This window comes from Ornithorhynchus anatinus, chromosome 3, assembly GCF_004115215.2.
Source record: "Ornithorhynchus anatinus isolate Pmale09 chromosome 3, mOrnAna1.pri.v4, whole genome shotgun sequence".
Lineage (NCBI taxonomy): Eukaryota > Metazoa > Chordata > Mammalia > Monotremata > Ornithorhynchidae > Ornithorhynchus > Ornithorhynchus anatinus.
Window position 1 is genome coordinate 7,788,311 of NC_041730.1, and position 24,209 is coordinate 7,812,519.

A 24,209-nucleotide genomic window follows, 5' to 3' on the forward strand; every position below is an offset into this window, starting at 1 on the left:
CTGGCCTAAAGTCACACAACAGACAAGTGGTGGAGGCGGGATTAGAACCCAGACCCTCTGCCTCCCAGGGCCGGACTCTATCCAGTCGGCCATGCTGCTCAGCCCCTGTACTGTTGTTCATTCCAAGCGCTTAGTACAGTGCTCTGCACATAGTAAGCACTCAATAAATACTATTGAATGAATGAATGAATGAATGAATGAGAAGTAGCATGGCCTGGGAATCAGAAGGTCATGGGTTCTAATCCTGCTCCACCACTCGACTGCCATGTGACTTTGGGCAACTCCTTTTGCTTCTCTGTCCCTCAGTTACCTCATCTGCAAAATGGGGTTTGAGTCTGTGAGCCCCATGTGGGAGAGGGACTGTGTCCAATCCCATTTGCTTGACTAATCAAATGATTCTTATTGTAATAATTATTATTATTGTAATAATCGTGATTATTATTGTAATAATCATCATGAATATTACTGTAGTCACCCAGGCGCTTGGTATGGTGCCTTGCACACTGGAAAGTCTCAATAAATTGAATGAAAGGAAGGAGAAAGGTGTCAAACCCCATTCATTCAATGGTATTGATTGAATGCTTACTGGGGGCAGAGCCCTGGACTGAGCGCTTGGAATGTCCAAATGGGGAGCAGATACTACTAATAATAATAATGATGTTGGTATTCGTTAAGCGCTTACTATGTGCAGAGCACTGTTCTAAGCGCTGGGGTAGATACAGAGTAATCAGGTTGTCCCAGGTGGGGCTCACAGTTAATCCCCATTTTACAGAGGAGGTAACTGAGGCACAGAGAAGTGAAGTGACTCGCCCCAGCTGACAGGTGGAGGAGCCGGGATTTGAACAGATAGATAGAGTCAATCCCTGCCCAAGAAAATGGGTTTATACTCTAGAAGGTGGTGGAGAGAGAACAAAAGCGTCCCAGGGAGGGGAGTGTGAAGCCCAGCGCTAAAGAGGATGGATGGATGAATGGATCCATCGCTGGGGTGTGAACTCTTCTGTGAACACGACTAAAGTGTGGGGAGGGCCGCCATTTAAGGAGGGCGGCGGGCGGGCGGGCGGGCTCTCTCATTGCTCGAGAGTCGCTCTACCCGGCTGAGGGCCTGAGGTAAAGGCCGAGGTAAAGGCCTGAGGTAGGGCCTGAGGTAAAGTTTGAGGTAATGGCTGAGGTAATGGCTGAGGTAATGGCTGAGGTAAAGGCCTGAGGTAAAGGCCTACGAAAGGCCTAAGGTAAGGCCTGAGGTAGGGCCTGAGGTAAAGGCTTGAGGTAAAGGCTTGAGGTAAAGGCCTAAGGTAATGGCTGAGGTAAAGGCCTGAGGTAAAGGCCTAAGGTAGGGCCTGAGGTAAGGCTTGAGGTAAAGGCCTAAGGTAAAGGCTGAGGGTAGGGCCTGACGTAAGGCTTGAGGTAAAGGCCTGAGGTAAAGGCCTCTTGCCCCCCTCAGCCCCGCGGCCCAATCGCAGCGCGCGGTCGTCGTCACGTGACGGCCCCCGGCGAGCGCCCCCTCGACGGCAGGGCGGCGGCGTCCCGCCAGGGACGCCGGGCCGACGCGCTGACGTCAGCGGCGGCGGCGGAGCCGGCGGGACTTGCCCGGCCCGGAAGCGGAAGTGAGGACCGGGGCCGGCGGGTGGGGGGGGGGGCCGGCCGGCTGGGCGGCCCAGCGCTGCGGGGGCAGGGGGTTGGTGTCGCGGCTGCCCCTCCGACCGGTCCCGACCCCGACCCCGATCCCGATCCCGACCCCGGGGCCGCCTCCGCCATGGACTTCCGGGACATTCTCCTGGTGGCGTCGGAGCAGCAGGGGCTCAGCAGCGTCCCGGTGAGTCGGCCCGTGGGGGTCAAGGGTCAGGGGTCGGGGGGCCTGGGGGGAGCCGGGCCGTGACTCTCATTCATTCAGTAGTACTTACTGAGCGCAGGGCGCTGCGCTAAGCGCTTGGAAGGGACAGTTGGGCCACACAGAGACACCAGGGACAGAATGTCGTGGGGACGGACAATAACGAGACAATATAATCGCGATAGTGGGGGGGAGGGGCTGTGACACTCGTTCATTTAATGGTGTTTTTTGAGCGCTGACTATGTGCAGAGCCCTGCGCTAAGCGCTTGGAATGGACAGTTCGGCAACAGAGACCATCCCTGCCCAAGGACCGGCTTACAGTCTGATCGGGGGCGGGGGACGGGGGACGGAGGGCAATAACAAGAAAATATAATCGCGATAGCGGTGGGGAGGGTCTGTGACTCTCGTGCATTCATTTAGTGGTATTTTTTGAACGCTGACGATGTGCAGAGCCCTGCGCTAAGCGCTTGGAATGGACAATTAGGCAACAGAGACCATCCCTGCCTAAGGACGGGCTTGCAGTCCGATCGGGGGGGGACAGACGGCAATAACAAGAAAATATAATCGCGATAGTGGTGGGGAGGGTCTGTGACTCTCGTTCCTTTAATGGTATTTATTGAGCGCTCACTATGTGCAGAGCACTGGACTGAGCGCCTGGAATGGACAATGGGGCAACAGATAGAGACCATCCCTGCCCAAGGACGGGTTTATAGTCTAATCGCGGGGGGGGGACAGACGGACAAAAACAAGACAATTTAATCGCGATGGTCGGGGGGGTCTCTGACTGTCATTCAGTCAACTTTATTGAGCGCTTACTATGTGCAGAGCAGTGTACTGAGCACCTGGAATGGACAGTTGGGCAATTGATAGAGACCAGCCTTGCCCCATGACGGGCTCACGGCCTAATCGTGGTGGGGACTGAGGGCAGGGCAAAAGAGAACAAAACAAATCAAGACAAGATCACCATAAATAGAATAAATAGATGGACACCTCATTAACAGAATAAATAGGGTAATAGATAATATATATAATGAGCGCCCGTGGGGGTGTCTGTGACTCTCCCTGGCGTGTGTGTGTCTGGGTGTGTGGCCGTGCCTCAGTGGGTATGGGTTGCGTGTCCGTCCTTCTGTCCCTGTCGCTTGTGTGTCCCCTGTGTGCCTCGCCCCCCCCCGGCCGTCGCTGTCCGATTGGGCCTCTCTCCCTCTGTGTGAATGTGTGTGTCCGTATGTCCCTCTCCCTGTGTGTGTGTTTGTGTGTCCGAATGTGCCTCCCCCCATGTACCTGTGTGTCCGTATGTCCCTCTTCGCCGTGTCCGTGTGGGTCCGTATGTCCCTCTCGCTTGGGTGTGTGTTTGTGTGTCCGAATGTGCCTCCCTCTATATATGTGTATATCCCTATGTGCCCCTCGTCGTGTCATTGTGTGTGTCCGTATGTCCTTCTCGCTGTGTAAATGTGTATGTGTCCATATGTGCCCCTCGCTGTGTCAATGTACGTGTCCGTATGACCCTCTCACGGTGTAAATGTGTGTGTGTCCATATGTCCCTCTCCTGTGTGTGTCTGTATGTGCCCCTCGCTGTGTCAGTGTGTGTATCCATACGTCCCTCTCGCTGTGTCAATGTGTGTGTCTCCGTATGTCCCTCTCCTGTGTGTGTCCGTATGTCCCTCTCCTTCTGTGTGTGTCCATATCTGCCCCTGGCTGTGTCATTGTGTACGTGTCCATATGTCCCCCTCGCTTGGGTGTGTTTATGTGTCCGAATGTGCCTCCCTCTATGTGTAAGCCCTTACGTGCCTCTCGCCGTGTCACTGTGTGTCCGTCTGTCCCTCTCGCTGTGTCAGTGTGTGTGCCCGTATGTCTCTCTAGCTTCTGTGTGTTTGTGTGTCCGAGTGTGCCTCTCCCTCTGTGGATGGCCGTACGTGCCCTCTCTGTGTCAGTGTGTGTGTCCGTATGTCCCTCTCGCTGTGTAAATGTGTGTCCCTATGTCCCTCTCCCTCTGTGTATATCCAAATGTACCCCTCGCCGAGGGACTGTAGACCCAAAGTGGGCAGGGGTCGTCTCTCGTTGTTGCTGAATTGTACTTTCTCGGGGCATAGTAAGCGCTCAGTAAATACTACTGAATGAATGAATGAATGTGTGCGTGATTGTGTGCTTCTCGCTGTGGGTAGGTGCGTGCGTCCACCCTGCCTTACTCCAGGGGCCGGTCTGGCCGTTAACGCTCCAGTTTCTCCCCTCCCCCCCAACCCGACCTAGAGAAGCAGCGTGGCTTAGTGGAAAGAGCCCCGGCTTGGGACGGACGGTGCCGTTTTGTCGGTTTGGCTTTAGCCGCCCAAATTGCGATGTAGCTTCAACTTGCTGTCCAAGGGGACAGCCTCTCTCAGGGCAGCGTTCTGATGGGGGCGAAGCGGTGCGTGTGTGTGGCAGAAATCTGTACGCGCGTCGTGACAGAATCGCCTTTGCATAATTGAGTCATTTCTGAACTCCCCTCCGGTGCCCACGAGACAGCTGTAAAACAGCAAAATCAATGGACACCTGTGGTTTGGGCAGCCAACGGTAGAAAGTAAACATCTCTGCGGGCTTGGAGAGGAACTCGCCCTCCCAGGACTGTTTATCGTTGGCAGGAGTTTTGTTTTTCCTCGTATTTGTTCCTATCTCTGCTACCCCACTCCCGTCCTTGGAAAAACATGGCTATGAGACCTCTGGAGTGGCTGAGTGTCCTACAGGAAACAGCCCGGTCTCCTCTGCCTGCCCAGATCCAGCTTTTTCTAAGATGCCATGAGTAATAATTTCCCTAAGCGGTGAGTCAGTGATTGCCCTCTGGCCCCAGTGTACTCTTAAATCTCCGGATCTTCAGGAAGACAGAGTTACTGTCCCGGACGGCTGCCCGTGGACAGGACCGTCGTCAATCCTACCCTCGTCAGCAGTAAACTGTGGCGGTGGGCGGGGACGGAAAATCCCCGGATTTCAGGACGGGCCGAGGTGTGGCCTAGTGGAAAGGTCAAGGTTCCGGGAGTCGGAAGGACCTGGGTTCTAGTCCCGGTTTCGCCGCTTCTCCGATGTGGGACTTGGGCCAAATCGCTTCACTTATCTGGGCCTCAGTTCCCTCCTCTGGAAGATGGGGATTAAGACTGTGGGTCCCGTGTGGGACGGGGACTGCATCCCATCCGATGAGCTACGCCAGCGCTTAGAAACAGTGCCTGACACAGTCAGCGCTTAGCAAATTCCGTTGATGATAATAATAATAATAATATGCAGCACAAGGCGATTTGGTTTTAGTCTCGTGCCCTGGCGGAGTGGTTTGAGTGACTTATTGATGGAGGTCGAGGAGCCCAAAGGAAGGGCTGCCAAAGGCATTTGAGGGGGTGGGGGAGAGGGGGTGACATTGACGGAAACCACCCCGGCTTAGAGTTTGGACCTGGAGGAGGCAGGAGACGGGAAAAGGTCTTGGGGAGAACTCAACTGAGGGAAAAGGAAGATCGACAAGAGCCCCAGAGCTCCAAGAGGCTCAGAAGAATGAGAACTGGGGAAAAGGCTCCCAGCAAATAGTAATGAGAATTGGGCTATTTGTTAAGAGCCTGCCGGGTGCGAGCACAGTATTAAAAGTTGGGGTAGATGCCGTCAGATCAGACCCCGCCCCGTCCGGCAGATGCGGAAACGGAGGCCCCGAGAAGCCCCCCTTGGTCCCCCGTCTCCTCCCCAGGGAGGCGTTGGGTCGGACTCCTAAACTGGGCCGTGATCCCGCACGAGACTGTAAACTCGTTGTGGGTGGGAAACGTGTCTGCCATTCTGTCGTGTGTTCTAGGGTCCTCTCCCAACTGCTTAGTTCAGTGTTCTGCACAGAGGAAGTGCTCAGTAAATACCAATGAATAATTGACATGCCCAGGGTGGCTTAGTAGATAGGGCACGGTCCCGGGAGTAAGAAGGACCTGGATTCTAATCCCGGCGCCACCACGTGTCTGCTGTTTCATCCTTGAGCAAGTCACTGCACTGCTTTGGGCCTCAGTGACCTCATCTGGAAAATGGGGATTAAGACGGTGAGTCCCATGTGGGACAGGGACTGTGTCCAACCTGATTAGCTTGTATATACCCTGGTGCCTAGAACAGCGCTTGGCACGTAGTAGTAAACGCTTAACAAGTACCGTAGTAGTAATAAGCAGAGCGAGGAAGCCAGGGTTCGACACTGGGGCTCCTGATTCCCGGGACCTTGCTCTCTTCATTAGACCACATTCCTCCTCAGGAAACACCTCGCCTTCCGCGAGAAGCCACCGTGAGCCAGTGAGTAAGCTCAGAGACAGGACTGTACAAGAGTTCAGCATTAAGGGTTCCCAATTCAAGAATCAGCATGGAGGAGGGAGCTGCTCCGTCAGGTTATGACATGGAACAGCTTTGGCTCCAACCCATTCTCTGAGGTGTCCTTGGGTAGCCCAGGGCGCTTGCGCAGGCTCCCCAAACCCTTGAATAATGTTGGTGTTTGTTAAGCGCTTACTATGTGCAGAGCACTGTTCTAAGCGCTGGGGGAGAGACAGGGTCATCAGTTTGTCCCACGTGAGGCTCAGACTTAATCCCCATTTTACAGATGAGGTAACTGAGGCACAGAGAAGTTAAGCGGCTTGCCCACAGTCGCACAGCTGACAGGTGGCAGATCCGGGATTCGAACCCACGACCTCTGGCTCCCAAGCTCGGGCTCTCTCCACTGAGCCACGCTGCTCCTCTTTAGTAGCCAACCTTTTGAGGGTGCCGATTCATGGAGACGAATCCTGTCATCTTGGGGAGATTTGGTTTCCCCTCCCCCCCCCCCCCCCCCAAAAAGGCAAGCATGCTGTCCGTCTTTAGGAGCAGAGACCGTTCCTCGGATGTTTTCGGGGAAAACCGAGTTGGGATTGCATCATGTGTGACCAAATTAGACCGGCTGGCTTATTTCCCCATGGAAAACTGGGTTAGAAAGTAGTAATTAGTTGATTTCAAGGTGATGTAACCAAGGACCCTGTAAGTGGTTGAATTTAGAAACAGCTCACCTGGAAAACAGGAGATAATGGTGGCCCTGAGCCTGTTTACTTAGTTCCAGGAAGTTCTACAGATCTGACAAAAAGCTCCTTCATTTGTTTTCTCCCGGAAAGGCGGGCACACAAGGCAAGCACACTGGTATCTGCCTCAGCAGTGGCCCATTTGTCTTTTAGTCCCTGATGCTTTTATTATAGCTATTAATCGTCAGGTTTCACCGGTGCCCGGTCGATTGGTTGCCGAGCACAGAGGGAGAATCCAGTCCAATCTGTACTGGCCCTATGGCCGGCCTTGTACCGGGGGGGCCGGTAGTCGCCCAAATGGGTCGAGGGAGCCAGTCCGCTTACGTGTCCCCGAGCGGCTCGGAAACCCCTGGCCTGCAAAAGTCCCCACTGATTTTTCCCAGATGCCGCCTGAGCATTGTGAGCAGGGAATGTGTCCGTTTATTGTTGGTTGGCACTCTCCCAACCGCTTAGTACAGTGCCCTGCACACAGTCGATAAATACGATTAAATGAATGAACGGTGCCCTTCATTTGGTTTCGTTTCTTTGGAAATCCCCTTCGGGGCAAGGAAACCGGCTGAACTTTCAAACCACTTCAGGGAAGTCTCCCCCTTGGCCTTGCTGGTGGAGGCAAAATGAAATGCATAAATAATCTTCCCCAGCCTCAGTGTCCCTAATCACTCTCTTCCATTCATTCATTTATGGAGCGCTTACTGTTTGCAGAGCACTGAATTAAGCGCTTGGGAAAGTCCGTACCACTGTTTTTCAAGGGTGTTAGGTAGCAAATGTGGAAACAGCAGGGACTGGTTTGAGTTTGGCCTCCTCTCCCCTCTCTCTCGTCCCATGGTGGTAACTCTCAGAAACCGGCAGAAAAGCTAAATAAAGAGCAGATGATCCTCATGTGGACAGTCAATATTAAGCGCTCACTGTGTGCAGAGCGCTGTACTACGCCCTTGGGAGACTACAATACGATAGTAAAAAAACACATTCTCTGTCCACAGTGCGCTTCGGATGATCAAGATTAGCCCGGAAAGCATGAGGAGCGATCTCTTCCCTTTGTTGTTTCGTATGGGACTCACTGTCCTCATTTGTATATATTATTTATTACCCTATTTATTTTGTTCATGAGGTGTATATCTCCTTGATTCTGTTTATCTCGATGATGTTGTCTTGTTTTGTTCTGTTTTGCGGTGCTGCCTTGTCTCCCCCGTTTAGACTGTGAGCCTGTCATCGGGCAGGGATGGTCTCCATCTGTTGCCGAATTGTACATTCCAAGCGGTTAGTACAGTGCTCTGCACATAGTAAGCGCTCAATAAATATTATCGAATGAATGAATATGTCTTGTAAGCTCCTCGTAGCCAGGGAAGGGGGTCTACCAAATCTTTTGTGTGTAGCCTCCCGAGCATTTAATACAGTGCTCTCCACGGAGTAGATGTTCAATAAATACCATTGATTGATATAATCTAAATGTAAAGTAGCCCGTGAGTGGTGGTAGTAATAAAAATTGAGGTATTTATTAAGTGCTTACTGTGTGCCGGACACTGTGCTAAGCACCGGGGTAGATAGAAGGTAGTCAGGTTGGACTCGGTCCATGCCCCACATGGGGCTCGCCGTCTTAATCCCCATTTTTACAGATGAGGCAACTGAGGCCCAGAGAAGTGAAGTGACTTGCCCTAGGTCGCACAGCGGATGCGTGGCAGAGCCGGGATTAGAACCCGGGTCCTTCCGACTCCCAGCCCCGGGCTGTATCCGCTGGAAACGGTCCCCTGCTTTGAGATGGGCCACTGAGCATAAAACCCAGCAACCTAAACAACCTTGCCTGCTTAGCTGTGATCTTCAGTTATGGTATTTATTAGGTACTCACTAAGCCCCGGGGTAGATACAGAGTAACCAGATTAACCACTGACCCCATCCCACTCAGGGCTCAGAATCTGTATATACCTGTAATTTATTTATATTAATGTCTGACTCCCCCCCTAGACTCTGAGCTCGCTGTGGGCAGGAATGTGTCTCTCTGTTGTTTTATAGTACTCTCCCAAGGGCTTCGTACAGTGCTTTGCGAAGAGTAAGCACTCAATAAATACGTTTGAATGAATGACTAGGGAGACCAGATGTCTTATCCCCATTTAACAGATGAGGAGACTGAACCCCAGGAAGGCGGAGAGACTCGCCCAAGGTCCCACAGCTGGTCACTGGCAGAGCTTCAATGAGAATCTGTCTCTCCAGTTCCAAGCGCTTTCTAGTAGGCTAGAATTTAAATTGCTTTAGTATTTAGTATTCATTGAGTGCCGACTATGTGCAGAGCACTGTGCTAAGCGCTTGGGATGGACAGTTCGGCAACAGATAGAGACGATCCCTGCCCATCGACGGGCTTACGGTCTTGCTTCCAAACGTGTACGTATATCCTTGGTTACATCCAAGGTGGCGGCCCCTGGACCAGTCGTCCCCCGCGTAAAGATTGGGACTGAGAATAAAAATAAGTGTGATATTGAAGTGCTCACTCTATGCCAGGCGCTGGGACGGAGACAAGGTAATCAGGTCCCCCGTGGGACTCTCATCCCATTTTGCAGATAAGGGAACCAAGGCACAGAGAAAGTAAGCGACTTGCCCAAAGTCACACAGCAGTGTGACTTGAGTCCTTGCCAGCAGGCCCCGCTGCTTCCCCGATTTGAGGAGGAACGTTTAGTCGTGGAAGCTCGGAATCGTCGCATCCGCAGTGGGAGCTCTGGTGAAAGTTCAGCGCTTAGTACAGTGCGTGGGGCATAGTAAGAGCTTAACAAATACCATAATTATTATCATTAAAACTTGCCGAAACCCCAGTCGTGTCCTCGGTGATGCCCAGGGGATTCGTTGGGGGCGGTGTCCCGTTTTGGTTTCGGCCACCTGCGGTGGTCAGGAAGCCCCTTCCACCAAAAAAAGCGGGGTGACCTACTGGCGAGGGCACGGCCCTGGGAGGCAGAGGACCTGGGTTCTGATCCCAGCTCCGTCACTTGTCGGCCGTCTGACCTTGGGCAAGTTACTCCTCTGTGCCTCCATTTCCTCAACTGTAAAATGGGGAGATTAAGACTGAGGGACCGGGACTGGGTCCAACCGGATTCGCTTCTATCTACCCCAACGCTCAGTACAGTGCCTGGCACGTAGCCTGGCGCGTAACGAAAGCCACCACGACAGGGCTGCCCAGGGCAGACCCGGCTTCGTCTCGCGTGCCTGGGAACCCGGCGATGTGACGAGAAATGACCATTTTAGCATTCTCCCGATGGCAGTGATGTCTGGGAGCATTAGTCAGAGACGGAAGAAATTCTGAATTAGGGTTTCATTCAGCAGTCTCTAAGTAAGGCACGGCCGTGGGCAATCATCAGGCCTCATTAGCGCAGGGCAGGCCTGAGGGAGCGACGTATTTTTTAATTACCTCCCACAGCCGTCTCGTGAAGCGAGCGACGTGCTGAGACGTGGGACCCCGGCCCCGATACCCTTGAATCTCTCGATCGGGGAGGCCGGGTAGGAGGGGGGCAAGGTGATCGAGTGCTTTAAAGCCAACGGCGAGGAGTGTCTGCTGGAGGTTCTCGAGTGGGGACACGTGGACCGAAAGCTTTTTGTAGAAAAACGATCGCGGCGGCCTAGGTCCGGTGCCCGCGTCAAACCTACCGACTCCGTTCGTATCAGTACGGCGCTCTGCACACAGTAAGCGCTCAATAAGTGCACCGGTCGATCTTCCCGATCCTCAAGCACCTCCTCAGACCCCCTCGGCCTTCTGCTAATTTTGACGGTTCCAGTCTGACCCGTCGGTTCAGAAAGTTGCAGGCCGTGTCGGGGGTGAGTCCCGGGCCAGGTGCTCTGTGGTTAAGCCAGGCGTGGCGGATCCGCGAACCCGCCCCTGCCGGGCCCCCGCTCCTCTTCCTGTTCGTTCCCGGCTGGCTCGCTCCCGAAAGCTCGGCAGCGTTCTCCACGTCATCGGATAGGCCCGACGGTTCAGTTCCGGGGTGGGGGTGGGGGGTCCCCGTGGGAGAGAGGAGAGAAGGGATTAACCGGTCAGTGGGCTATATGGAATCGCTCTCTGGGGCGCTTGTACTCAGTGCTCTTTCTCGTCGGTGTTCCGAGAAAGAAACGTCTGCCCGGAACAGCCTGGTTGTTAGTCGCGTTGTGACGGCACCTGTGAAGTGGCGACTGACTCGTACATTCAAAATGAGATCCCTGTTTTCGTCGATTCCCCCCGCCCCCAGTGCCACCGTGGCTTGAAAAGCCAGGCCCGGGGCAACGGCACCCTGTTGGGAGCGGGCGAGGGGTTTCCTCTGGGCGACGGGAGGGCTCGGGCCTCCCCAGCTCAGCGGTTTTCTGCGGGTCGGTACCGGCCCCCCCGGGCAAGAGGGGAAGATGGCTGAAGTTCCAGAAAGATGCCAGGCGTTGGCTTGGGGGATGGAGCGATCAGACTGGCAACGGTACTGGCGGATAGGGCACGGCCCTAGGAGTCAGAAGGACCTGGGCTCATTCATTCAATAGTATCTATTGAGCGCTTACTATGTGCAGAGCACTGTACTAAGCACTTGGAATGGACAAATGGGTAACAGAGACGGTCCCTGCCCTTTGACGGGCGCACGGTCTAATCGGGGGAGACGGACAGACAGGAACAATAGCAATAAATAATAATCATGGTATCTAAGTGCTTCCTATGTGCAGAGCACTCTACTAAACACTCGTTTCCTTTTCTCCCACTCCTAATAATAATAATAATTATGGTATTTGTTTAAACACTTACTATGTGCTAAGCACTGTTCTCGTCTTGGCTCCACCACCTGTCTGCCGGGTGACCTTGGGCAAGTCGCTTCCCTGGGCCTCAGTGACCTCAGCAGGAAAATGAGGATTAAGCCTGTGAACCTCCCGTGGGACGGGACGGCGTCCGACCTGATTAGCTTTTATCTACCCCAGCGCTTAGGGCAGTGCCGGGCTCATAAACGTACTTTACAATTACCACAGTTACTGTGGTCAGTGCGAAGGCAGGTCTGTTGGGGCTGCCGTTTTGGGGAGCGGGTCGTTAATGGGTTTTGTCAAAATGGGCCGGGGATCTAATAATAATAATAATGTTGGTATTTAAGCGCTTACTACGTGCAGGGCACCGTTCTAAGCGCTGGAGTAGATACAGGTGGCGGAGCCGGGATTAGAACCTACGTCCTCTGACTCCCGAGTCCGTGCCCTTTCCACTAAGCCAGGCTGCTTCTCCGAGGGCTCGGGTGAGTGCTCCCCACACAGTAGGCGCTCAATAAATACCATTATTTATTGCCCGACCTTAGCCACGCGGAGGAGGGGGGAGGCACTGCTGGAAAGCTCAGCAGCAGGTGCTACTCTTTTGGACGGCAGCTGTTGTAAGCCAGCGCACCAGAAGTCGCTCAAGGGAGGAGCAGAAACGCTTTCGACCCCACCGACTCACAACCGGCCACCCGCACGTGCACCCCAGAAAGCGGGAGGGAACGTCCAGCCCGGCCTCTCGGCTTTCCACCGGGATGTTCTCCGAGGGGCCCCCTAAGGAGGCGAGGGGCTCTGTCAGCGCAGCCACCCGAAGCCGGGTCCGACCCCACGAGTCTGAGAGCCCCAAATTGCGCTCTCGCCATCTCCGACCGGGCTTCCCGGCCGAGAGGGGAGGCGGGGGATCGTCGCTGGGCGGGACCAGCTGGGAGCTCCTGGGGTTGGCCAGGCCGCACTCAGTTGGGCAGGTAATCGCGTGGATTCTGAGCCCACCCTCGTCCTGGCTCATCCCTCTCTCTAGAGAAGCAGCGTGGCTCAGTGGAAAGAGCCCGGGCTTGGGAGTCGGAGGTCATGGGTTCCAATCCCGACTCTGCCACTTGGCAGCTGGGTGACTGTGGGCAAGTCACTTCACTTCAGTTCCCTCATCTGTCAAATGGGGATTAGGTCTGTGAGCCCCATGTGGGACAACCTGATGACCTTGTATCTACCCCAGCGCTTAGAACAGTGCCTGGCCCATAGTAAACGCTTAACAGAATGCCATCATCGTCGTCACTTGGGAGAGTACAGTAGAGCAGAGTTGATAGGCACGTTCTCTGTCTACAGGGAGCTTAGGGTCTAGAGGGGAAGGAACCAGGGGCTTCTCAGCAAACCTCATTTTCTGGCCTTTTCTACGAAATGCCGAGAGGTACCGTGACCAGCCCCAAATGAACAGGGCATCTTCACTGACACGTTCGTGGCCCGGCGTCGACGTTTCCTTCTCTAGCCACCGTAGGCCCAGGAATCCTTTCAGGAGAGGATGGGGTTCGGCTCTCAGTCGGAGTTCCTTGGGGGATTGTATAGGGTGGATGGGAGAGATCCGCGGGGTAGTCTCTAAATCACTTTTGAGTTGATAGTGCCGGCCTCCTCCCCCTTGTCACTTTTCCTGGAATTGCTTCCAGGAAGACCAAGAGCAGGCTTTACTCTGCGCTCTTCTATGCCTCGATTTCCCCCTGCAAGGACCATGTTGGAAGGAAGGCGTCAAATCGGTGGGGAGGAGGGGATAGGATGAAGTGAAGAAAAAATAGCAGACCGGGGAGGGGGGGAACAGTGGATCTCACCCAGGAAAAGGGGAAAACTTCACCAAACCCAGTTGGATAAATGGGATTTTAGGATCTCGGCCGTTTGGTATTTATACAGTGCGCGGAGGACCGCACCGAGCGTTGGGGAGAGTATCGTAACAACGGAGTTGGCAGACACGTTCCCTGCCCCTGGGAGCTTGCAGTCTGGGGAGGGAGACAGACATTAAATTAGGGATGTGTGAGCGAGTTCCATTTATTAATAATAACTGTGGTTTTCGAAGCGTTCAGTACGTGCCAAGCGCTATGCTAGACGCTGAGGTAGATACAAGACGATCCGGTCGGGGACAGTCCCTGGCCCGCATGAGACTCACGGTCTACCTAGGAGGGATAACAGATATTTTTAGCAGAAGCTCTGAAATCCTGAGGCAGCGTTACTCTGTAGTATTGGAATAAAAGAGCACGGTCTCCGGAAACGCCTAGCCGAAGAGGCGGCTTCGAAAGACGATATTTAGGCTGGGGGACTTCCCGGGATTGGCCCGTCGGTCACCGATCGGGGCCACGTTTCCCCGACTTGTCCTGGTTACCCGAGGGATGGTTTGCGCTCGGGGAAGGAGCCCGGCATCCAGCCGCCCGGGGTTTTGGCCGTGGTCCAGGGCAGTGCTCCCTCCGATGCCAGCTGCTGCCAACCGGGGAAAATTCCCTGAGAAATTGGAATCTCGGCACGGTGGCTCGGCCCACAGCGAGGCCTCGATGAATAGCGTCGACTGCTCGTTTCCAGGCACTCCTCTGGATGTCCCCGTTTGACTTGCCCTCGATCCACATCCGGGCACACGTGGCGTGGGAGGGGGAATTTCCCAAACGCTGACATGTCGTACGCTCCGAGGGGGCGGTCACCCCCGCTGCTCCTGGAGCCGGACTTCCGGGCCTCGCTCGCTGAAGCCTCTGACCCCCGTCCCCCGGCAGCGAAAAGCCGGGCCTTATGTTTGTCCGGGGGGAAGGGGGAAGCCCTTGCTGAAAAATGTGTGTTTTCTCCTGTTCAGAAAAGGTACAGTTTGGCAGTGGGACCCCCGAAGAGGGACCCGAAGGTGAAGGGCGTTCAGTCGGCGGCAGTGCAGGCCTTCCTGAGGCGGAAAGAGGAGGAGCTCAGGAAAAAAGGTAGGTGCCCCCGCCCTGAGGCGATACAGAGAATCGGTGTGGTTTAGGATCTTCCGTCCAGAGAAACCTTCCGTGGACGGGAAAGGAGACGTGAGCAGATAAATGATCCGGCGGGGACGGTTCAGTGACGTGGAGCCACCGGAGTTCGGGGAAGTCCTGGGCTCGGCGTCCCTCCTCTCTCCGCCGAGGCCCTGCCTCGGTGCACGGGGGAGAAAGATCAGGGCCCTCCCCCCCCCCCCCCCCGACCCAGTCATACAGAGAAAACCCACCCCGACCACATATCACGTGGCGGTGGCTTAGTCGCTTCCGTGTTCGTTCCTAGATAGATATCTGTGAAAGCGAAGCGCCAGCCTCTCGTGTCATCAAAGACCCGTAGTCTCGAAACCCTGCCGGCGGGCCCGGTGGTGATGAAAATCTCCGTGGAAAAACGACAGAGTGGGCAGGATGAGAACGGTGTCCTTCTCTGCCGTCGTTCCACTCTCCGGGCCAAGGACACTGGCAGAGAGGAGCTTCCGGGCATCTGAGAAGCCAAGCGTGGCGGGGAATGTAGAGTAAAATAATAATAACCGTGGTATTTGTCGAGCGCTGACTCTGTACCAAGCACTGTACTAAGTGCCTGGTACTAAGGGTACATAGAAAAAAATCAGGTTGGACACAGTCCCCGTCCTCCATAGGGCTCGCGGCCTTAATCCGCACTGTACAGATGAGGTAACCGAGGCACAGAGCAGTGAAGCGACTTGCCCGACGTCGCGCGGCAGACAAGTTGCGGGCCTGGGATTAGAACCTAGGTCTCAGCGTGGCCTAGTGGAAAGAGCCCAGGCCTGGGTTCTGATTCCGGCTCTGCCACTTTTCTGCCCTATGATTTTGCGCAAGTCACTTCACTTCTCTGAGCCTCCCTTCCCTCATATATAAAATGGAAGATTTAGACTGGGAGCCAAGAAGATTGTGTCCAACCTGTGGATCTACCCCACCGCTTAGTACATAGTAAATGCTCGGTCGCTTCTTCAAGGTCAGAGAAATCCACACCCTTTAGGGCAAATCTCCGAGGAGAAACAAAAAAATCTTGTAGCCACCGATTTATTTGAAAACCGGTAGATAAAAAGAATCATTAGCGCCTAAAAGAGCGGCAGCGTAGCTTAGCGGGTAGAACACCAACCTGGGAGTCAGAAGGACCCGGGTTCTAATTCAGGCTCCCCAATTTACCTGCTGTGTGACCTTAGGCAAGTCACTTCACTCCTCTGCGCTTCAGGTTCCTAATCGGGCATTCAGTACCCGTTCTCCCTTAGATGGGAGCCCCGTGCGAGACCTGATTACGTCACCTTTACGTTACAGCGCCCGCCACATTGGAAGGGCTTAAATATCGCAATTTAACCCGCTCTTTTGGAAACCAAAAACAAAATTTTGGAGTCACTGAGTCAGCCGCAGGTGCGGGGGTCGGACGTTCAGCCCCCTAGACTGTGAGCTCGTTGTGGGCAGGGAATGTGTCTGATGTTATATTGTACTCTCCCGAGTGCGTCGAACGGTGCTGTGCGCACAGTAAGCGCTCAATAAATGCGATTAATAATAATAGTGATAATAATCCCCTGGATTCGGCTGTACTTAGAGCGGCGAGGGAGAGCAGTGTCTGACGCTGTCCCTTCCACCCCCCCCGTTTTCAGCTCTGGAGGAGAAAAGGAAAAAGGAAGAGCTGGTGGCCAAGCGCATCGAGCTGAAACATGACAAGAAAGCGAGAGCCATGGCCAAGCGGACCAAGGACAACTTCTACGGCTACAACGGCGTCCCCGTCGAGGAGAGGCCGAAGAAGAGGCAGGCGGAGGAGGGGCCCGGAGAGTACCCGCCGGAGGAGGAAGCGGAGCCCTACGACGACGGGCCCGTCGAGTCGGAGCCCGAGGACTCGGAGGGGTACGAGGAAGAGCCGGAACCCCCCAGGGCCGTCGGCAAGGCGAAGCCCGCTCCCAAAAGCGCCCCGCCCCCCATGAACTTCTCCGATCTCCTCCGGCTGGCGGAGAAGAAGCAGTACGAGCCGGTGGAGATCAAAGTGGTGAAGAAAACCGAGGAGAGGCCCAGGACGGCGGAGGAGCTGCGAGAGAGGGAGTTCTTGGAGCGGAGGAACAAGAGAGGCGACCGGGGGAAGGAAGGCAGGAAGGCCGAGAGAGAGGTCAGGGCCGGGCCCGGGCCGCCCAAGAAAGGACCCTCTCAGAAGGAGGCGCCGCCCCCCAAGGTTGGGAGGGGCCCTGGCGAGAGGCCGTCTGTCGCCCCCTCCTCCTCCTCCTCCTCCTCCAAGAGAAGCCTCCCCCACCCCGCCGCTGGCCCCGAGAGGAAGTCGAGACCGGCGGCCCCCAGCGAGAAGCACACCCGCCCGGCCACCGCCAAGCCCCCGGCCGGGCCCGGCGAGGGCCCCAGACCCGTGCCGGCCGGCGGCCACGGGAAACCTGTGGTCAACGGGGCCGGGAAGGCCCGGCCCGGAAGCGCCCAGGCGCCCCCCGGCCTGACGAAGACCTCTGCCGGCGGGGCCCAGAGGCCGTCCGGCGAGCAAGGACTCAAGAGACCCACTTCCTCCCAGCCGAGTCATTCCAGGCCCGGGCCCAGCCCCCACAACGGGGCCAAGCTTTCCAGCGGCAAGAGGTCAAGCGGCGGGCCCGGCTCGGCCCCGGGGCGGCCCGACCCGGGCGCCGCCCGGCCGGCGGGAGGCCTGGGTTCCGGCCCCGGGCGGCCCGCCGGCCACTCCGCCCCGGGGTCCGCCCGATCGAACTCGGGGCCCGGGAGGCCCGGGGGCGGTTCTGGCGGCGGGCCGGGCCGGACCGTCGGCGGCTCGGGCCCCGGCCGGCCGGCCGCCCGGTCGAGCTCCGGCCCGGGGCGGACCGGTAACAGCCCGGGCCCCGGGAGGCCGGCCGGCGGGCTCGGCCCCGGGAGGCCCAACGCGGGTCCCGGGAGGCCGGCCGGCGGGCTCGGCCCCGGGAGGCCCAACGCGGGCCCCGGGAAGCCGGCGAGCGGCTCGGGCCCCGGAAGGCCGGCCGGCGGGCTCGGCCCGGGCCGGCCGAGCTCGGGCCCCAGCAGGCCGGCCGGCGGGCCCGGCCCGGAGAGGACCAACGCGGGCCGGCCGCCCCCCGGCTCCGTCCCCCCGACCAGGCCTCGCTGCACCGTCGTGTCGGAAACCATCTCCTCCAAGAACATCGTCGCCCGGCCCGGCCCCGGAAGGATGAACGGGATGCGGCTTCCGCCCCCCGGCACCAGGCCCGGGACTCAGTGGCGAGGTAGGTGTCGTGGGTGGGGCTTCGGGACAGGGAAGGTGCCCCCGACGGGGAGGCCGCGGTCCTCAGCCGATAGGAACGGGAAACCCCCGAGCACCCCTCCGCCCCCCAGCCCACGGGAGGTGCTCTTCGGGCCCTTCCCAGAGCGGCGCTTCAAGCCGAGCGTGAGATCGGACGCTTTTCGAAAGCGCCCGTGGAGTCGCGCTCTTCCCCCTCCCGCTGTTCCCGCCGTATTCATGAAGGATTCTTCCGTGTCCAGGTCCTCCCGGGCACCCCCTCCCCCACATCGGCTACAAGCGGCACCGGGATTTCGATGACGACGAAGAGGAGTACGACTCGGAAATGGACGACTTCATCGACGACGAAGGAGAGCCTCAGGAAGAAATATCCAAACACATCCGAGAAATCTTTGGCTACGACCGCAAAAAGTAAGCGAAACGTCAGCCGAGCCCGTCGTCGCCCCTTGTGCTCTGGAGGTCGACGTGATCAGGGGAGCGTGAGCTGTTAGTAGAGGAGGTTATGCACGGACGAATCTGTTCTTTTGAGTCATTTAAAATTCTTCCCCCTTCTAGTTCGGTGCTGTTTCGGAAGACTTAAAAATCTAAACGTCCCCCATTTTCTGTTAACGTAAGAAAAAACAAACCCGTGTTGTCAGGACATAAGCGTCCTGACGCCCTGAGGGAGGCTGAGAAAACGGGAAATGGCGGGAAAGAGGGAAGCTTCGTTCAGAGAGATGAGAGAACGGGCTGGTCAGAAAGCAGACAGGGCAGCGTTGCCTACCGGAGAGAGCCTGGCAGTCGGAGGACCCGGGTTCTAATCCCACCACTTGTCTGCTGTGTGGCCACGGGCAAGTCACTTCACCTCTCTGTACCTCAGTTCCCTCATCTGTAAAAGGGGGATTAAGACTGTGAGACCGACATGGATTGGGCCCCACGTAATAATAAAAATGATGGTGTTCGTTCTAAGCGCTGGGGGATACGAGGCGATCAGGTTGTCCCAAGTGGGGCTCACGGTTTTTATTCCCATTTTCCAGATGAGGTCACTGAGGCCCAGAGAAGTGAAGTCACTTGTCCAAAGTCACACAGCTGACAAGCGGCGGAGCCAGAATTAGTACCCATGACCTCTGACTTGCAAGCCTGGGCCCTTTCTATTGAGCCACGCCGCTTCTTGTGATTACCCTGATTCTACCCCAGTGCTTAGTACGGTGCCTGGCACACAGTAAACGCTTAACAGACACCATTAAAAGAATTGAAAAATAAAAACTGCTGTGGGGATAGATGCTCTGTTGTCCTTAGGGTTTTTCGGCTATCCCAGTTGAACTGAGCATTTGGCAAGCAGGGAGCCAGAGTCACCAGAAGAACGGTTTGAACGGGTCCGTCGTTTCAGTGAGAGAGGCGTGTTTTCTTGCTGCTGGAGGATTGACCGACCGCTCGTCTCTTTCAGGTACAAAGACGAGAGCGATTATGCCTTACGGTACATGGAGAGCAGCTGGAGAGAGCAGCAGAAGGAGGAAGCCAAGAGGTCAGTCTTAAGAGTCTCACTTCCTCGCCCGGGAAGTTACTTAAAAACTTCCTTGTTGCTTAAAACGTGATTTGGGGCCCTAAAGTTTGTTGGGGAGCGGTGGCGGGGCGCGGGTTCGTTAAGACACCCCTACAGTGTTATACTTGGGCTCCCCAGTGTTGACTTTGGTTTGCCGGGAGTCGGTCCCAAGTTTTCACTCAGAGGATCTGAGATTTTTACCCTTCTCAAAGTAGCCATATCAGTCAATGGTGCTTGAGTGCATATTGTGTGCGAAGCACTGGGGAGAGTATAATACAACGGAACTACGGGACTCGCCCATAAGGAGGTTAGGTCTGGGAGGGAAACGTGCTCCCTCCTAGACCTAACCTCCTTATGGGCGAGTCCCCTAGTTCCGTTGTATTATAGTCTCCCCGGGGCTTAGTCCAGTGCTTCGCACACAATACGCACTCAAAAGGCACCCCCCTTTTTCCACTGGACAGGGACAAGCGAGGGGGAGAAGGACGGCACGAGCCTCTAGTGCTCTGATCCATTCCTCCACAAAGGTTGTCGGGGGTCTCACCCCTTTTTCCTGATGGGAGGCTCGGTCCCGCCCCTGAGGTGCCATTTTTAACTTTCCCCTTTCCCCCTGTTGCTCTGAGTCGCTAAGCCCGCTGTGGGCAGGGAACAGATCTGCCAGCTCTGCCCAACTGCACTGTGCCCACAGTAAGTGCTCGCTAAATCCCACCTGCTCTCTCAAGCGCTTAGTTCCGGTGCCGTGCCCACCGGAAGCGCTCACTAAGCGCCACCGGATGGATCGAGTCGCTTTTTGAGGACGCCTGCCCCAGGCTAGCCGATCGGGAACTCCCGCTTCCCCACCCCAGCGAGCCCGGAAAGTAGACGGGCGGCGGTGGCCCGTCGAGGGCCGTACCGAAAGGAGGGTTCTCTTTCTGTTTGACAGTTTGCGGCTTGGGGTGCAAGAGGACCTCGAAGAGATGAGGCGGGAAGAGGAAGAACTGAAACGCAGAAAAGCCAAGAAGCTGAAGCTCCGTTAGCAGTTTGACCTCCTGAGGGTCCCGAGAGTCTGTTTCCTCCTGCCCCGGCCTCCTGTCTGTCTGTTCTAGTTTCTGTGTGTGTGGTAGAGGATAAGAGAGGTGGAAGGGAAGAAAGCACTGAGAAAGTATTTATTTTTAATACTTGCCAGGGTTAGGGTTGTGTGGTTTTGTTTCGTTTAAAGAGAAAGTAACTCCGCTGAACGTTTCTGATGAATTCCCAAAACGCCAGCCGATGAGCTATGCGCTCGGACACATGGCTGACCACGTGGACCAGGCCAGCTAGCCACTCGGACGTTTAGCTAGTCGGCCCTCAAGGAGACCACTCTGCCCCGACTTGAGGGAGAGGACTGCCCCAGAACTCCCGGGCAACCCAAGTCCCCGAGTTGTTTTCCCCTCCCGGGAATGACTTCGGTTCCGGGCCTTTCCACCGACGGAGTCGGCGGTGAAGCCACCCGCCCGCTTCCTTGTTCACGGACCAGAGAACCGGGGGATTCTCTGCGTCATTTGAAAACGTGGGTGTCGTTCACACCCGTCTGAAGTTTAAAAATGTAATCAAATTACATTGGGCTCCCGCCGTAATCCGAATTGCTCGCTGAGTTTCCTCAGACCCCAAAACGGAGGTCACTGGGGAACGAGAACTCCGGCGGAACTGGAACCAGAGTACAAGTACGCTTCTAGGTTCCAGAATATTTCTCTCCCCCACCCCAACTTTTTTCTTGTTCAGAACCGTTCCTGATTATCCCACTTCCAAATACGTTGAGAGAAGTAGAAGTCCCTATGCAGAGTCATATTTTGTCTGAAAAATCCATTTTTGTATTGGATATAGTATATCGAAAATAAAGCCGTTATTTTATTCAAACGTTAGCCCTGCAAGATTCATCTAAAAGTGATGTGTGGCGTTCATTTTTTTTTTCTATTTCCCCCCCCCCCCCCGCCCCAGAGAGATTTTGGAAATCCCTTTTCAGTTTTCAATTTTCAGTGCCTCTTGATTTTTCACGACTTGGCATTTATGATCTGGAATCAGACATAAATAAATCATAAATAGGCATAAATGCTAGTCATAATGGCCGAAAACCAAAAATCCAAATCGTGTGCGCGTGTGTATGTATTTGTGTGCGCGAGTGTGCGTTTCAAGAATACACCGTCTGCCGTATTGCACATTGCATTGACGCTATGCACTGTGAAGAGACTCGATTCGCTCTCCGGAGGCTTCGGCGAGTCTCCCCGACGGAGTGCCGGCTTCTCCTCCCTCCTCGCCCAGCCTTCATTCCGGCTTCCCTTGACCCGGGTTCTCTGAGCCTCCGCGTGTCGGCGATACACGGACAGGCCGGTCGGCGCCGCGGATGACTCGATCTCGCCGCTGCCCGGAACGCTCCCGGGCGTGGAGATTGCTGGGGGGCAGCCTCCGGATTGAGCCGGGAGACCCAGACCGAGGAAGAGGAGGGGGAAACGGAAGCCGCCCGGAAAAGGCAGGGGTCGGAACCCGGCGCAGCGTCTTCCAACCGAGCGTGAAGTTTCTCTGGCCAGGCGGGGAACCCGCCTCAGCGGAACACGTTTTGATTTCCAGAGGGGTCAGCGGAGGGGGAGTTCAAGAACTGACCGATCACCGGAGGAAGAAAGATGGGGCCTCGTTTCCAACTGAAGCGATCTTCTGCGTCGATTCCCTCCGTCCCTTAGGCTCCCCTTGCCTGGGGCGTTTAAGGGACACCGCCAGACGGTCGCCGATAAGGCGACGTTCCAGGTCGGTGGGACCAGGTGATTCGGGTTCACAATGCCGAGCGAGACCAAGTCTGTGTCGGCTCCGTTCTTATTTAGATAGCCGCGGCCCCCCACTCCTGTGTATCCACCCGGTGCTTAGAACAGTGCCTGGCACATAGCAGGAGCTTAACAAATACCAGTTGTTATTATTAAAGCCAGTGACAAAGAGCTTGAGCCTCTCACTCAGAGAGATTAAGAGAATCCTGGTTTCACCTCCCAACTCTTCCACTCCTCCGACAGCTTCCGCTTTATTCTCTCCCTCTCCGGAAACTGGTATGACTGGCAAAGTCTTCACAAGGCTCCCGAGGTTCTTTGATTTAAAACGAAACGCCATCTTCCTGCCGACACGGTGCATCCTTTTTCGCCGTTTTTTTCCTGGAGTAGATGGTTTAGAGATCTATTTTGAAGTTTCGTGAGCATTAAAAAATGAGAACTTTGAAGATCCGACTGTCGAGGACTTGGTCGCAGGTGACATTTTTGCGGCTCCTCTCGTGTAGACGACGGGACAATCCTGAGAAAGCCGGGACCTGTCTTCAGATCCAGTCTCGCTTCCAAAGCCACGACTGCTGCCCCGTCACAGTTCATTTTATTCGTGTCGTCTACGCCCGACGACTCCTTGGGACGTGAGAAACTGGAAGAATGCCTGCTTATCCATACAGGGGATCCCATGTTAAGCTATTGACTTGAATGATGTAGATGAAGACACTTTTGATTTTTGCATTTTCTTACTCTGAAGAGGTGCCTTTTTCCTAGGTGACGTTAATTCGCGGATGTAGGAATAAACTAAAATAGGTGCGGCCTTCTTGAATATTCTTGAATCTTGATGGTGTGACAGGAAAAGTAGTTTTCATAAAACCTTTCAAGTGGGGCTTTGACTGCACAATAGTTACTTGCCTGTGATGTGGCTAAATCAGTCCAGGGCGCTCTGTACCGAAGGCCGCTTCCCGGGATCTCGGTATCTCTGGCCTCTCCGGGTCTCCCGGCCACTGTAAATTCAATTCTGAAGACAGCGGGAGACCGGGATACTGCACATCACGGACAGCCTTTAGACTGAGACTCTGCGCTGGGGAGCAGAAAAGCTCCGAGGAGGGAATCGAATTGCCCTGAGAAGAGTAATTTTGAAAGAAGATTGAATTTTGTACGTCGACCCCGAGCTTTTGCCCCCAGAAAATCGAGTTTTTCTTCTGTTCTTGCGTTTTGTAACTCCGAGTGGCTGAGGGGTATTTCTGAGGGACAGCAGGAGACCAAAACCCACTGGGAAAGAGAGTAAATAGACGAAGAGAGGCTGGTGTGTTATTTACCAAGCGACGAATGTATCCGAATGCTATTTATTTGGTGAGTGGACGCGATGCAATATTAAAAGTGGCATTGTGGGGGAGGGAGGGGCGTTCCAGATACGGCCTATGCCTTAGGGATGAACGTTTGTACAATTCATTGTGTCTTTTCACACAATGGGACAAATCAGGTAAAACCTCGACGTAGCTTAGCGGCTTTCTGGTGCTGTTGCGAGTACGTGCGACGAGAAGATTTCCTCTCGCGTGTGCGGAGAACAGGTGAAACTTTTGACAGTTCTGTATACAGTACAATAAAACCGGCATTAAAATGCTTTATTACTTTTCAGTGGTTTGCTTTTATTTAAAGGTGGAGACTCCCCTTCAACCTCTTTCGGGTCAGAGCTTCCCTTCTGGGGTGGCGGGGCTTGGGGGGGTGAAATCAGGGTCCCACCCCTCGCTTCGCCCTGCAACCCGAGTTTGCCGAGACGAACTCAGAATGCTGAGAGACCAAATTCCTGGAAAGTCGCACATTTCTCCCGGGACCGTTCTGGATGCCATTTAGCATCTATTTTGATTTTTCTGCGTTAAAGGAAAGCAGAACCGAGTAGCCATGCCAGGTGCTACTCAGCTGTATTCGGCGATAAGTGGTCTGAAAGCCTCTATCCGCGTAAGTGATAATGTTCTCAGGCAGGCTGCGACTGAGGAGATTCTGTGCAAAGAAGGTGAAATGGGAGGTGAGGGTGAAATTAAAATTGGCTATTTTTTTTTTTTGAGTAACATAAAAATGTGTTTTCGACGGTGTTGGACTCCCTGTCTTTCAATGCTCAGAAAAAGGCGCGTTCTTTAATTACTATGTGCGAGTAGACTGGAGATGGCACC

General features: G+C 55.1%; 1 protein-coding gene across 1 annotated transcript; it reads left to right on the forward strand.

The window, feature by feature from the left end:
• Positions 1-1,635: 1,635 nt before the first annotated feature.
• On the forward strand, positions 1,636-23,676 carry SPTY2D1 (SPT2 chromatin protein domain containing 1). The gene is made up of 6 exons (XM_029060343.2): positions 1,636-1,813; positions 14,381-14,495; positions 16,154-17,749; positions 18,006-18,174; positions 19,190-19,267; positions 20,205-23,676. Exons 1-6 carry the CDS (start codon positions 1,754-1,756, stop codon positions 20,296-20,298), a joined length of 2,112 nt encoding a protein of 703 aa, XP_028916176.1. The 5' UTR covers positions 1,636-1,753; the 3' UTR covers positions 20,299-23,676.
• The last annotated feature ends 533 nt before the right edge of the window (positions 23,677-24,209 follow it).

Coding starts and splice junctions, on each gene's coding strand:
- SPTY2D1 (XM_029060343.2), top strand. CDS start 1,754: ATGGACTTCCGGGACATTCTCCTGGTGGCGTCGGAGCAGCAGGGGCTC. Junction 14,496..16,153: donor GGAGGAGCTCAGGAAAAAAG/GTAGGTGCCCCC, acceptor CCCCGTTTTCAG/CTCTGGAGGAGAAAAGGAAA. Junction 19,268..20,204: donor CAGAAGGAGGAAGCCAAGAG/GTCAGTCTTAAG, acceptor TCTGTTTGACAG/TTTGCGGCTTGGGGTGCAAG.